The 16,466-nt window shown below is 34.7% G+C and overlaps 1 protein-coding gene across 1 annotated transcript in view; it reads right to left on the bottom strand.

Annotated features, from left to right (window-relative positions):
- Positions 1 to 12,747, bottom strand: part of LOC111146742 (cyclic nucleotide gated channel beta 3) — a 143,476-nt gene extending 130,729 nt beyond the window's left edge. Inside the window, 2 exon segments of the mRNA XM_022502417.1 lie at positions 7,037 to 7,118; positions 12,637 to 12,747. Of these exon segments, the coding sequence (XP_022358125.1) occupies positions 7,037 to 7,118; positions 12,637 to 12,747 (193 nt within the window).
- Between the last annotated feature and the right edge of the window lie 3,719 nt (positions 12,748 to 16,466).

Below are 16,466 nucleotides of genomic sequence, written 5' to 3'. Positions count from 1 at the left end.
TTTTTCTAAGAGCACCTGCACCCCTGCCCCCAAATTAGTATTGAAATAGAGCATGAAATATGAGTAAAAGAATCATAAAAAATCCCTCCTGAATAAAACAAGCATAATCTATAAAACAGAGTATTTCTTAAGAGGCTTTTATTGACCATTTCTTATAAAAGCAAATGAATATAAGTGGCATTGCATACTTCCATTACTCATTCAAGCTATAGCATATGCATTGCATTTACAGTACTACTTTTCTGCTAGTACCAATTAAGTGACTATTCTGTAACAGTTCTCTTTTCCTCTTCTAATAAGGAATTTCTGTTTATTGTCATAACATTTGGATTAAACTAACTCTAATTAGATCCTTATATCTTACCAGATCTTTTCTAGACATTACCAACACCTTCTAAAATGACACTGCTTCTACTATGGCAAGTTTAGGCTATTTAGAAATTAATTCCAGCTTAATTTGCTTTGTGGATAAGCATTTTAATTACAAAATAAATCCTTAATCACAGCTCGTTGGTGAAAATGAGAAACCAGTTACTGCCCATTCTTGGATTCTAAGCAGAACAACTTTGAAACATACTCATGAGGACTTAAAACAAAAGGATCCCTGTCAACTATAGTCAGTGTGGGTGTTTTTTTTATCTATGCAACATGTTATTTGTTTGTGGGAACAGATGGCCAGATTGTTTGCATCATCCTCATCATGGAAGAAATCTAAAATACACAGCAAATCTTGGTCTGGCATCTGGGTGAAGTTTTGTCACCCTTACATTGTACTTTTCCCCTGCTTCACACATGGACAGCAGGATTCCCTGTTTTGTAGCTGCCCAAACTAATAGTGTACGTCTTTTCTGCCAACTGTGCTCTTTGCACATTGCATAGCAATTGCCAGATCTCATCAGTATACTTAGTCAAATTCTGCCCTGGAATGTGTGCCCATGGCAGATAGTAAAATCTGGAATCAAAGTGTTCTGATATGGTTGGTTTTACTGAATGTGTAAGAATGAGGACTGAATTTGCCGTCCCCACACCTGGCTGATTCTGTCTGTGGCCTGGCAGCATCTCTCTCTGGACCTCTATAATACACTTTCAAACTGCTTGGCCCCCTTGTAGCAGCACATTGAAGAGACCTGTGCAGGTGTGAAACATCTGTTTCCATCTTCAAGTGAGGAAATAAGTGATGCAGAAAGCCATTAACCTTCCACGTTTTATCAGTGGCACTAAATAATTGCTGGAAAAGGAGGAATCCAAAGAACCTAATTTGGGAATAAGGTTGTGCATTAGACAGGTGTTGGTTCAGTTGGCTTTTTTTTTTTTTTTTGGATGGATATAAAAAGGAAAAGACTTGAAAATGCTTTCACTTGTTGAAATGTTTGATGTGGGTGATGATATCACTTGGTTAAATTTCTAACTCTTAAAACACCAAATACATTGTGGGTTCTGTCTCAAAAACAAATCTTTTATTAGACACCAACAATATCTGAGTAATTAGATGTTAGGTGAGTTAACAAAAACTAAGTCTGAGTACTTTGATTATATGCATAAGTGACACTATCATTTTCATCTTAATGAATGAACATTTGCAATAAAATGGTAAATAACAGTTTTAAGAAGTGTATAATTTATGATTAGTCTCTGGTACTCGAGATTGTATTTTTGACTCAGCCTGTGTTTAATTTTGTTGTTACTAGGATATTTAGTGTTCTTACAAAAATTTTAACTATAACATTTTGACCATATTTGACATTTTATTATATCTTTGTGGATTGTCAAATGACATGGAGGAAGCTGGCAAACATTATACCGATGTGTATAAAATGGAAACTGAGGAAGTGTCCTAAAATGTCACAGAATTTGAAAAATGTAGTATTTTATATTAGAAATGCTCATGCAATCTATAAAAAATCCAGAGGAGAGAGAATCAGAGTAGGTGAGAGTTCTGGAAACCATCTCATAAGGCATGGTTAAGGAACTTAGAGTCTTTAGCTAAAGTACTGAAGACCAACTAGTGATATAGCAGTTATTTCAGATTCTTTGAAGGTCTGTTGTATAGAAGAGAATATTATTTTAATATATTTTATTATTTTAATTAATTTAATAATATAATATCAGGTGTATTATTTCATATTAGCAGAAGGCAGAAGAAAGATCCATCAATGGGATTTATACAATGGACAAATAAAATCCTGGACATTCTAACAACTACATTTGTCTCACAGCGAAACATATGGCTTTGTGAGGCAGGGAAACCTCTGTTGCTGGAGGTAGATAGACAGATGCTGGAGACTGCATTAAGGGAAGTAAGATGGGGTCCTTGCATTGGATCGGAGGTTAGAAGTCTTCTACTCAGCCTTAATGTGCCAGAAAGTCCTAAAGAGATTTTTTTTTTTTAGATTTTTATTTATTTATTTGAAAGACAGATCAAAAGCAGGCAGAGAGGCAGGCAGAGAGAGAGAGGAGGAAGCAGGCTCCCCACTGAGCAGAGAGCCCGATGCGGGGCTCGATCCCAGGACCCTGGGATCATGACCTGAGCCGAAGGCAGAGGCTTTAACCCACTGAGCCACCCAGGTGCCCCAAGAGATTTTTATATTTAGGGAGTTTTCTTTTTTAATTTTAAGATACATCATCACAAGTAAAGAAATGAATTAATCAACAAAAAATATAGATCCATCTAAGGTAGCTTTTGTACTGTGCAAAATGACAGATCCTGTCCTCCCTCAATGTCATGCTTAGTTTCAGGTACTTTTGTACTGGGATTAGTTCAACTAGAAAATAGATTTAATGTACAGTTTATATTAAAGACTGTGGTGAGTTACTGGTGCTGGGTACTAAATACAGAACTCTAATCCTTACATCACTAATTCTCTGGGTGACTCTGGATAAGTTGCTTTTCTATAACAGTTTCCTCGTCCATAAAATGAGAAATACTTTTGTCATGGGTATTTCTGTGAGGATTAGATAAAGACTCCATTCAAGAAAAAATGCAATATAAACACAGTGTTCCACCAGCCTGACTGGGATAAATTAGCTTTAAAAAAAGTATATTAACTCTTTCAAATCTGCACAGCATTGACATAAATGAAGCATGCAGGAGCTGTTATTTACTTAAAAGTGTTTCAGGAATCAAGAAAGCAGAATGCAATTTCTTATAAATCATCTATATTCTTTAGCAGGAACAAAAAGCAGCCCCAAAACAGTTTGATTTAATTGAATTATGCAGGTATATTTAAATCATGAAAACTATAAAATATATAGTATTTTATCAGAAAAATAAAAAGTAAAAATAAAAAATATCCTATCCACATTGGTTAGAATCTCTTACGTTTTTAGTTTGTAAAATAAGTGGAAACCGAGGAAGTTTTTCAGTTAAGAGTCTGGTCTTCTAGCTAGCTGATCAGCTAGCTTCTCCTAGCTGATCAGCTCTCTTTACTTCTCCACCTTTAACAAGGCATCTCTGTTTTGTATTATACATAGGAATGGTTACTGATTGTGCGTACAGATGGTGACCTGATCTAAAGAAGGTGGTCAGTCCACAGTTGGCTGGTGATTTGGGTGGTGGTATGATAGGCTCTGCCCAATAGGAATAATGGTTGCTATGTAAGTCTGTCAGACCATTCTCTCTGGAATTTAGACTGGGAAATGAGTAGATGGGAGTGAGAGCAGTCCAGAGTAGATATGCAGAGAGAAATGCAGCAAACATGAGAAATTAAGCCATGTTGACTATGAGCGAGAGGCAGAGAGAGCAATTAGCTCCTAGGGCTGACTCTGTCCCTTGAATGGTTTTCCAGTTATCCATAGGTTTTCTTACCCTGGAGCCCTTGCCACTGAAGGCTACATGCCTTGCCAAATTACATCCCTGTCCCTTGCTAAATCCGCATGGTTAGCACTTTCCTTCATCATGTCAAATTATAAAGAACATCAAATTCATCTTTTTTCAGGACCAAGTTTTCAGAAATTTCACATGCTGTGTTGATTCATTTCTCATTTCTTTTGTTCATCATCACATCAGGTATCATTTTGAAAGAATATTTCTTATTAGGTTTAATAATGGTAAGTAATTGTTTACATTATAAGGGATTTTTCTTTCTCCTTTTTTTTTTCTTTTTGGATGAAGCAGAAAAATATGCTTAAGTAGCTTTGATAAAAAGTTTCATTCATTTTGTTGTTATTATTCCTATATTCGCACTTTGTCTTTTGGCTGATGAGTAGAATCGACACTTACAGAAAGTGGACTATACTACTAAAATTAGCCATAGTAGCTCTTGTGCATGACAATGGAACTGATTGATCTTATACAGGGAAGCCTTTACTGATTTTTAAAAATTAAATTTCTGTACATAGTCTGGCTATTCTCCTATTTCATACAAGGCAAATGAAATTTGTATAAGTTAACTGTGATTATCAAGAACTAAAGAGTGGTTTCTTATTTAAACAAGCTAGGATTTTTCCTTCTTTTTTCCTGCTATATTTTAAAAATTAATATACTTTATTTTTTAGAGTATTTTTAAAATTCTAGAGCGGTTTTTAACTTTCCAGATTTTTGTCCAAACTAAGTTGGCTGAGATGCAGCGCAGATCATTTTGGATGGTGATGGGGGACTGGCAAGGCCTGGGGCACCTCTGCAGACCTGGAAATTTATTAGACTTGGAACCTAGAGCTCTTGGCTGTAGACAGCTATTTGGCGCAGTTGGCCAGAGAGGATACTACATTTGCAGTCTGTTTGCAACACAAATATGGGATGGAGGGCATGAGTGAAAGAAAGGGAAGAGTAAGAATCTTGAATTGCAAGATTCAGAATTCTGTCAAGGGTTGTCACTGTTCATACATGAATACATGCATCAATAACACCAAGTACCTACCATGTGGTTGGTTAGAGATCACAAAATGGTTATATGACAAGATTTTAGTTTTTATTTCAGTAATTTAAAAAGAGAATATTCAAACATTTAAAAAAGTTGGTATTTAAAAATTGGGAGATTTCAAGTTAAAATTTGTATTTGCAGTCGCTCTTGATGTCTGGCAGCACTCGCCTCTCATCCACATGGTAGTGATTGCTTGGAGCTGAGTGGCCTCTGGCCTGTTTGAACAGAGCATGCGTGATCCTCATTTACACTATTTGACTTCTATCAACATTGGAATTTATCAACCTCAGTGCTAAATGTTTTACATATGTTAACTAATTTAATTTGTACTTACAACCTACAAGATTGATGACAGTATTATCCTTATTTTATACATGAGCAAACTGAGACTCAGAGATGTCAACTATCTTGACTAAGGTCACTCAAAGCTATTAAGTGGTAGAGATATAATTTGAATTCAAGCGTGTCAAACTCCAAAACCAGTGCTCTTGCTAGTACTATGTACTGTCAATGTACTGAATTTACGTTATTGATTGGAGTAAAACTCAATTTCTTATTTCTCTTTTGTTATTAAGAACAGAGTATTTTAAAGCCAAATAGATTACTTTTCTGATGCTGTAGCAAACAAGCTTAAAGGCTTAGAACACACTGGTTTATTGTTTTCTAGCTTGTAGAGGCTGCCTATGTTCCTTGGTTTGTGTCCCTTCCTCCGTCTTCAGATTGCATCATCCCATCTTCTTCTGTCTTTGACCCTCCCGTGTTTTTCCTACAAGAACTCCTTAATTATATTGAGGCCTTCTGGATAATCTTCCCATCTCACAATCCGTAACTTAATAACATCAGTGTTTTTTCTCCCTCATGTAAAAAATTCATAGTTTTTAGAGATTAGGGTATGGATGTCTTTGAAGAGCCATTAGTCAACCTACCATACCATACTAGCTATGGGCACCTAACTTTGATCCATTTCCACACTAAGTCACCTTCCAATATCATAAACTATTAGGGAAGTCATTTATATATCCTCTACTGGTACCAAAACATTTTTTAAAGAAGGACTTAATGTGCTATAAGTGAAGTGGAAGCCTAAGAAAGATGATTATAATCAAAAGAGGACTTTAGAAAGTTATCTCTATTTGAATCCAAAATATATTATGTTCTTCATTTCCATTGCAGATAAAAATTAAACCACGCTCTGCAGAAGATAAGAGTTCTATAATCAGAAATCAACATCTGCAGATATTGTGACATTGCACCTGCATGTTTTGAAGTGAAGAATATAAAAATACCAAGCACATATAAAAGGCTATCTTTAAACACTAATAATTTTGCTTTTTCAAAACAAAATATCTTAAATATAACTGTTATTAAAGCCTTTGAAGACATGCTAACTCTGCAGATTTAAATGAAACTAATTTTTTTCCTGTCGACTCAAAAAGCTTCTCTGTTAAATGAAGCTTCCACAAGAGTTTTTACTACCAACTGTGAAAAATTAAGCTTACAAATACACTTCAAAAAAAGTATAACAAAGATAAGAATAAACTTGTCGTCCCAAAGATGTGATCCTTGGTTTCCTACCATTAAGGTTGTATTTTTATGTGAGAAGAAATGTTGATTTGAAACCATCACTGCTATAAAATAACTCATAGTAAAACAGAATAGTAGCAGAATGTACAGGTGTATATGTCCAATGGTTACTTACAAAATATTGGACATGGTCTTCAAAAAGGAATTGAGCCTGCTGTGGAATCACTGATATAGGAATGAGTTATGGTAGCCTTAGGAGTAGATAAGATTTCTAATGAAGAAAGTTTAAAGGAAGAAGAGCAGAGGCCTGATCATTGAAACTTTAAACATGTACAAGCCACATTAATTTTATTATTTCATGAAACTTATTTGAAATTACATTGTTCATTATATGCCTATGTTAACACAGACTTGGCCCATATTGTTTGCTACTATATCTCTTGTCCATAGACTGATGCCTGGCACACAGTAGGTATTAAAAAAACATATATTGAGTAAGTGACTGAATGAAGAAATAATGTTTTTATAAACATTCAGATCCTTAGGTATCTCAAGTATGGTTTACCCCAGGTGATCTACCTAGTTAAGGTAACACATTTAGAGAGAGATGCATTTTACTTTATAGATTTTTTCCTATAGATTTGGATTCTGACCTTGTATTTTGGTGTGTGACTCTTCAGATGTGACAGGAGTCATCTTGGTTTGGAGAGATTTGTTTTCACTTTTGTTTTCTCCCTTTAAGAAACAAAATAAAGATTGTACATGACAGATTTACATAAAAGAAATCTAAATGTAAAATATAACAGAGTTTTTCATTCAGTGATCAAGCCAATCATCAAAGTTTATCATTTGTTTATGGTATACTACAAATGATAATTCTTGTACTTAAATGAATATTCTTGGCTCTACTATTGAATAATCAACCCTAACCTTCACGGCTTGCTGGCCTCAGGCACTCTCTTTTTGTCCGTGTGGTTGCTGCATCTCCCTGGCACATGTTCCACCCAATTTCAGTCCTCATTCCCCACAGCTCCAGTGTTAGCTCTGGTTTATGTCTTTAGTAGTAGAACTTAAAGTGAGGGAGAGAAGAAAGTAGTTCAGTTTCTTAATTCAGAGCTCTCTTCTTTCTTCTCCCTGTGCTTTCATTTGTTTCTGTCTCATTTGTCTGTGCCTCTAAGTTTTCCTTTGAAATGTATGTATGTCTCACTGGATGTGGCCAGTGTTTGTCTGAGGATGTTCCTACGGGGATGGAGATATAAGGAAAGACTATGGAAATGTTGACTCCCAAGCTGTTCACAGTTTAGAAGGGGAAACAAACACTAAAAAATGTAAATGTAAGGAAATGTTATAGGTGATGAGACAATGTCTGTAGAGGATAGAACAGGACAGAAGGGTGGAATGGTCAATTCTACAGGAGGAGAAGGAAAGGGAGGAGAGTATTACAAATCAAGATGATTTTGTTTTTGAATGAACAGGATATGGAAAATATTTCAGGCAGAGGATGCCTCTTTAACAGTAGTCCAAGGTGTGATTGTATACTTGGGGGAGACTAAAGTAGAAGTGGTTGAATGGGAAATAGTGTGAGAAAATAAGGCTAGCTAAATAGGCAGGGATAAGGGCCTTGAGAATTTCACAAGTGTTGATGTGGCGTTTGACATTATTTATAGGCACTATAAGTCAGGAACATTTTAAACTGGAAAATAAATTAATCAGATGATTTAATTTAAGCTGACAGTAACCATATGCTTTAGGCAAGACAGCTATTATTATTTTTATGTTCTTGAGTAGGAAATTGATTAAGTAGCTAGAAAGATATGGATCCCTGGATATATTATGAAGTAGTGGTAAAGCCCTCTGACTTCAAGTACTTTTACATCATATTATGATGTTATTCATAAACATTCCATCATAGTCTTTTCATGTATACAAATGTTGATTTATGTGAATGGTGTCTTATTCTGTAGTATGAGAGTTTGGAATAGTCTTAATTTGCAGATCTTGATTTATTGGTTATTGACCAATGGAAGTCACCTATGATATTTTGGTTTAAGAACAAACTCTTTAAATGAAACTTTAAAAGAACAATGTAAATCGATTTATTCATTCCTGAATATCTTCCTATAGGCCTCAAAACATCTATTTGTATTTCAGAAACTTGTTGTTTAAATGTCATTTTAAAAGGTTATATCCTATTGATAAAAATGATTTTTGACTTTCTGTCATCTTTAATATTTAGCATATTTGAAACTAGAGAATAACTCTATTTCCTCAACCAATGTATTATTACATCTAAAGAATAGATGCAAATAATTTCCCAAAATATGCCTTTTAAGATGTAATGTGATGCCCATAGGCTTCATGTTAATATCCATAAATTGGTACCATCAGAATGTCATGGGATATACACAAGAGTTGTTCTACCTGTCTAAGTACTTCTCCAGTATAACTGTCATGGGATATACACTAGAGTTGTTCTACCTGTGTTTAGTCTAAGTACTTCTCCAGTATTACTATTCCTATATTTTTTTAAGGATTTATTTATTTATTTTTATTGTGTTATATTAGTCACCATACAGTACATCATTATTTTTTGATGTAGTGTTCCATGATTTATTGCTCGTGCATGGATCCAGTGCTCCATGCAATCCATGGCCTCCTTAATACCCACCACCAGGCTCACCCAACTCCCCCACACCCCTCCCTTCTAATATCCTCCATTTGTTTCCCTGAGTCCATAGTCTTTCATGGTTCTTTTCCCACTCCAATTTCTTCCCCTTCATTTTTCCCCTTTTCTAATGTCCTTCATGCTATTCCTTACGTTCCACAAATAAGTGAAACCATATGATAATGACTTTCTCTGTTTGACTCATTTCACTTAGCATAATCTCCTCCAGTCCCAACCATGCTGATGCGAAAGTTGGGTATTCATCCTTTATGATGGCTAATATTCCATTGTGTATATGGACCACATCTTCTTTATCCATTTGTCTGTTGAAGGGCATCTTATCTCTTTCCACATTTTGGCTATTGTGGACAGGCTGATATGAACATTGGGGTGCATATGGCCCTTCTTTTCACTACATCTATATTTTTGGGGTAAATACCCAGTAGTGCAATTACTAGATCATAGAGTAGCTCTATTTTTAATGTCTTGAGGAACTTTTACACTGTTTTCCAAAGTGGCTACACCAATTTGCGTTCCCACCAAGAGTGTAAGAGGGTTCCCCTTTCTCAACAACTTCTCCAATATATGTTTTTTCTTGCCTTGTCAATTTTTGCTGTTCTAACTGTTGTAAGGTGGTATCTCAATGTGGTTTTGATTTGGATTTCCCTGATGGCTAATAATGATGAAGACTTTTTCATGTATCTGTTAGCCATTTGTAGGTCTTCTTTGGAGAAGTGTCTGCTCATGTCTTCTGCCTATTTTTTGACTTGATTATCTGTTTTTTGGGTGTTGAGTTTGAGAAGTTCTTTATAGATCTTGGATATCAGCCCTTTGTTTGTAGTGTCATTTGCAAAATATCTCCTCCCATTCTGTGGGTTGCCTTTTTGTTTTGTTGACAGTTTCCTTTGCTGTGAAGAAGTTTTTTTTATCTTAATGAAGTCCCAAACGTTCATTTTCGCTTTCGTTTCCCTTGCCTTTGGAGACCTGTCTTGAAAGAAGTTGCTGTGGCTAATGTTGAAGAGGTTAATGCCTATGTTCTCTTCTAGGATTTTGATGGATTCCTATCTCACACTGAAGTCTTTCATCCATTTAGAGTTTATCTTTGTGTATGGTGTAAGAGAATAGTCCAATTTCATTCTTCTGTATATAGCTATATCCAATTTTCTCCACACCATTTATAGAAGAGACTGTCTTTTTTCCAGTGGATATTTTTTCCTGCTTTGTCAAAGATTGGTTGACAAGAGTTGAAATTCCATATATGGGCTCTCTATTCTGTTCAGTTGGTGTATGTGTCTGTTTTTGTGCCAGAACCATGCTGTCTTTGTGATCACAGCTTTGTAATATAGCTTGAAATCAGGCAATGTGATGCCCCCAGTCTTTTTTTGTTTGTTTGTTTTTTTCCAACATTTCCTTGGCGGTTCAGGGTCCACAATGTGGTGAAACTGGAACTCAGTCACAAGAAAAAGTTTGAAAGAAATTTAAACACTTGGAAGCTGAAGACCATCTTACTGTTTCTGAAGGAAAGAACTGTGTAAGGAGTCTCAGTTCTTTTTGCCTTCTAACATTCCTTTATCCAGTGAGTTGAGTATTTAGAAAGTTGATTCAACTATAATTCATTTGTTCTGAAGAAGTATAGCCTAGAGATTTAGCTCTCAGGTGCAACAATCAGATAGAACAGGGCTCCAGTCCAAACTTTGCCAGTTGTTAGTTGTGTGTAAGCAACAAATTATAACAAGACTCATGGTTACTCTGAAGATTTAATACAATAGTACTTGGAACAGGATAGCAACTTTCCTGGCATATAGTAATTATTGTTAGCTATATGTTCTCTGAGAGAATAATATATTAGTTATTTTTATGTGTTCTGTTGGAAAATAATTATGACAGGCAGGGATTAAATATCATTGAAGTGACTTTTCCAGCAAGAAACACAAGACTAGCTGAAGGAAAATAACCGGTTCAACATCTGTGATATTCCATGAGTTTTTAAACATATAAATAATTTTCAAAGTATGGGAATATTTATATTAGGATAAGAATTAGAAAAAATTCAAGGGTACTCTCATGAAGCAATGCTAAGCACATTGTCCATATCTGCTCTCCAGTGCAAACATAGTCAATTGTTAATTGGAAATCAAAGACAAATTTTCCAGGGCAAATGCTAAGTAATCTTGGTGTTTTCTATACTCTAGGCTCATTTAAACCTGAGTCATTAGACCATGCTATTTTAGTCCCTGAGGTACACTCCTGCTTGTACTTCACATCCTTCATCTGAGTCTTTTAGATGGGAAAATAATTATTGCTCTAAAAATCTTACACAGAACTTTTAGGTAAATCTAGTCAATAATTTATGAAAATTTTCTATAGATAGTTATAAGTGACTATTGATCATATAATTATCACTTTGGACTTATATTTATCATATAAACACAAATTATTATAATAATATTAATCGATATTTGGGAAGCCTCTACCATGCACTTTATTTTTTTTCTTTTAAAAAATATTTTATTTTTAAGTAATCTTCACTCATTATGCGGCTTGAACCCACAACCTTGTGATCAAGAGTCACATGCTCCACAGAATGAGCCAGCCAGGTGCCCCTTCCAGTACTTTATCATCACCCTATTGGTGAAGTGTTTAAGAGTCAATTTTAGACATGATAATTGATCCCTAAATGCTTCAGTATGTGTCTCTAGAAAATAGAGACCTTTTCCTATATAATACAATGCTATTATCATATGGTGCTATACTATTATCATATGAACACTAGTCACTCGCATTCCACTAGAGAGAACTCACAAATAGGGCCACACTTACTTGAAAGGGAGGCTGCTAATTTCTAGTATGCATTTTAGATATATTGTCTCTAGTTTATAAAACAGGCTATGAAGCAGGTATTATCATCATTTCACAGATGAATAGACCTAGAACTTATGAAAAAAACTTATCTAGAGCCGGGTTCCTCCACTTTGGTAGTACTGAAATTTTGAACTGGATAATTCTATATTGTGAAGGGCTGCCCTGTACATTCTAGGATGTCTAGCAGCATTTCTGGTCTTTACTGACTACATGCAAGTAACATCTCTACCCTGAGCTGTGACGATCAAAAGTAACTCCATACGTTGCCAATTGTCCTGAATGGCAAAACTATTTCCGTTTCAGGAACTCCTAGTCTAAAGCAATTATTGTTAAATTGTAATTTACCACAGCCAGGATGTTTAACATTCTTTGTTGAAACTAATTCATATAGCCCACTTGATATTTGAGAAATTATTTCTTTTTGAATTATGCAGAAGTGTAAATCAGCAATGAGAAGTTTTTCTTGGCTTTTCCAACTCCTACTGTAATCTTCTAAAAATCTATCAACCTGTTTTAAAGCAAATACATTTTAAAAAAAAGCAAATATTTATAGTATATATAAAACAATGTGGATAAACTTCCAAAGACAAATAGCATGACCCAAATGGTAGCAGGTGAAACAGCAATCTTATATACCACAGCATATATTAAAACACTGGACAAAAATCAATCACTAGACAAAAAATGATGATAATCAAGACTGATTTAGGAATGTAAGTAGCATACCTGTCTTGTGGATTGCTGAAGCTGATTGCTTGGATCAGGACCTTGTTTATTCTCATCGTTCCCTTCTCTAGGCTTCACCTTGTTGGATTTTATTGTTAACGATTTAAACATTTTCTCTGAGGTGGTTCTGAAAACTTCCGTTTTTATGACTCTGTCTCAGGGTAGAGCAACGTACTTTGTTTTTCTTTTCATTAGTAGACAAGCCAATTAGTTGTTTAATCGGGATTTTGTTCTCGTTAATTCCTAGAGGCAACTCTGTAGCCAGTCAGGGCTTTGGCTTAAAAGCAGCAAATTACTTCTGCTTGGGTGATTTGAATTCTGTTTATGAACTTTAAAGAGAAAAAAGAGAATAGTTTACAAGTGGAGGATTAAATGAAACTTCATTGTTGATTTGAAGTGTTTAAATGTGATCACACTGCCCACTGGTTTGTTTATTTTTCTTTTCTAATTACCCACCTACCCATCTCCATCTATCTAACTTAATCAAAGTAAATGTAAATGATTAAAAAATAATAAGTGTGTAAGGGCTTATAAGGAACAACAGTTCATTCCCCCCAAAGTTCCCATCTCTAGTTCTACACCAGGAGATAACATTTTTTTTTTCCTTTTTCTGTCCTTCTTGGGTTTTTTATAAGTATTTTATTAATTGATCAGATTAATGAAACTCTTAGAAATTATAATGGAAAGTCATAAAATGAAGCTTTGCATTCCCAATAGCCTAAATGTTCATCTCAGATTCATAATGATGATTATATTAGAATTAATCAAAGAGTATGTTAGTTTGCTGGGGCTGCCAAAGCAAATTACCACAGACTGGATGACTTAAACAACAGAAATTTATTTGTCACAATTTTGGAAGAATTATTAATGTCCTAGATCAAAGTGTCAGAAAGGTTGGTTTCTTCCAAGGGTCATGAGGGAAGGAAGTATTCTAGGTCTCTTTGGCTTATAGATAGCTATCTATCTGTGTCTTCACTTTGTCTTTCCCCTGCTAATGTTTATGTCCCCAGTTCCTTCTTCTTATAAGGATGCCAGTCATATCACATAAGGTGATGCCAGATCACCTTAGTGAACTCATTATAACTATTATATATTATAATTCATTATAACTCATTATAACTTAATTACTTCTTTAAAGACCCCAACTCAGATGTAGTCGTATTTTGAGGTCCTGGGGATTAGGACTTCAATACGCATTTTTGAGAAAATATAATTCAGCCTGTAATAGAGACAGTATATTTGATAAAAACAGTTTAGAGGATATGTATTTTGTTGCTTAGAAGCAATTTGTTCTAAAACTTCCTAGAAATTCACAATTTTCTTACGAATCACTGGATTATCATAAAAGCTACATATGTGATTCCTAGTTTTATAAGCCTACCTAATTCCATTGGATCATTAATTTCATAAATTGTAAAAAGAATATATATATCTTACCACACCACAGATTTTTTTTCTGAACCAATAAAGTTAAACTTTTTGAAGGTGGAGACTTATTTTATTCCCACATTTTATTCTATCTTTATATAGAAAAGAAACTCAAGTCTCTACCGAATAGAATTTTTAAAATTTTTTTTATTTTTAAATTTTTATTTAAATTCCAGTTAGTTAACATACAGTGTACTATTAGTTACAGGTACACAATATAGTGATTCAACACCCATACAACACCAGTGCTCATCATAACAACTGCACTTCTTAATCCCCATCATCTATTTAATGCAACACTCCACCAACCTCCCCCCGGAAACCATCAGTTTGTTCTCGATACTTAAGATTTTGTTTCTTGGTTTGCTTCTGTCTCTCTTTTTTTGTCCTTTGTTCATTTGTTTTGTTTCTTAAATTCCGCATAGGAGTGAAATTATATGGTATTTGTCTTTCTCCGACTGACTTATTTTGCTTAGCATAATATTCTTGCTCCATCCATGTCATTGTAAACAACAAGATTTCATTCTTTTTTATGGCCAGGTAATATAATATTATGTTTTGTATGTGTGTGTGTGTGTGTGTGTGTGTGTGTGTATGCCACATCTTCTTCTTCTTTTTTTTTTTTTTTTAACATATTATGTATTATTTGTTTCAGGGGTACAGGTCTGTGAATCATCAGTCTTACACAATTCACAGCATTCACCATAGCACATACCTTCCCCAATGCCGGTAAGTATACCACATCTTCTTTATCCATTCATCAGTCATTGCAGCCATTAGGACACCCGTGCTGTTTCCATTGTTTGTCTATTGTAGATAATGTTGCTATAAACATCAGGGTGCATGTATAACTTTGAATAAGAGTTTTTATGATCTTTGGGTAAATACCCAGTAGTGCAATTGCTAGATCAGAGGGTAGTCCTGTTTTTAACTTCTCGAGGAACCTCCATACTGTCTTTTAGAGTGGCTGCACCACTTTACATTCCCACCAACAGTGCAAGACAGTTCCCTTTTTTCTGCGTCCTCACCAATACCTGTCTCTTCTCGTGTTGTCGATTTTAGCCATTCTGACAGGGGTTAATTGACATCTCATTGCAGTTTTGACTTGCATTTCCTTGATGATGAGTGATATTGACTGAGCATCTTCTCATGTGTCTGTTGGCCATCTGGATGTCTTCTTTGGAAAAATGTCTATTCACATCTTCTGCCCATTTTTAAACTGGGTTGTTTGTTTTTATGGGTGCTAAGTTTTATAAGTTCTCTATGTATTTTAGATATTAAGTCTTTATCAGATAATGTCATTTGCAGTATCTTCTCCCATTTCATAGGTTGCCTTTCAGTTTTGTTGATTGTTTCCTTCACTGTGCAGAAGCTTTTTATTTTGATGTAGTCCCAACTATTTATTTTTACTTTTATCTCTGTCATCTCAGGAGACATATCTAGAAAAATGTCAATATGGACAATGTCAAAGAAGATATTGTCTGTGTTCTCTTCTAGAATTTATGTTTCAGGTCTCACATTTAGGTCTTTAACCCACTTTGAATTTATTTTTGTTTATGGTGTAAGAAAGTGATCTGGTTTCATTCTTCTGCATGTTGCTGTCCTCTTTTCCCAACACCATTTGTTCAAGAGACATTCATTTTCCCATTGGATATTCTTCCCTGCTTTGTGGAAGATTAATTGTCCAAATAGTTGTGGGTCTATTTCTGAATTTTCTATTCTGTTCTATTGATTTATGTGTATATTTTTGTCCCAGTATCATACTGTTTTGATTACTGCAGCTTTTTAGTATAACTTAAGTCCAGAGTTGTGATGTCTCCAGCTTCAGTTTTCTTTTTCAAGGTTGCGTTGTCTATTAGGGGTCTTTTATGTTTCCACACAAATTTTAGGATTGTTTGTTCTAGCTCTGTGCAAATGCTGTTGGTATTTTGATAAGGATTGCATTAAATGTGTAGAGTGCCTTGGGTACAATAATTTTAATTATCTTCTTGATGAACAACATTTGGGTTGTTTCCAGTTTTGAGCTAATTATGAATAAAGCTGCTCTAAACATTACCATACAAGTCTTTATGTGGACATAAGCATTCATTTCTCTTGGGTCTGTTTATAGGAGTAGAAATGTTGAGCCACAGTGTAGATATGTATTTAGCTACATTAGAAACTGACAGTTTTCTAAAGTTGGTGTGACATTTATACTCCCTTCAGTAATGTATGAGTGTCCATTTTTCCATAGCAATTCTGGTGCATAGGCAGTGGTATTTCATTGTGGTCTCGATATGCATTTATAGAATAAGTTACTGGTCCTCTATAATAAATATTAAGAGAGTCTTGGTGAAAATAATGTTAAAATAATTATCCTGATTTATTATAACAAGGGTTAACAATATTATCAACTAAGTGTT

The sequence above is a fragment of the Enhydra lutris genome, unplaced genomic scaffold, assembly GCF_002288905.1.
Source record: "Enhydra lutris kenyoni isolate GAN:26980312 unplaced genomic scaffold, ASM228890v2 scaffoldscaffold14, whole genome shotgun sequence".
Taxonomy (NCBI): domain Eukaryota; kingdom Metazoa; phylum Chordata; class Mammalia; order Carnivora; family Mustelidae; genus Enhydra; species Enhydra lutris.
This window is presented reverse-complemented; position numbering and strand designations above follow the sequence as displayed.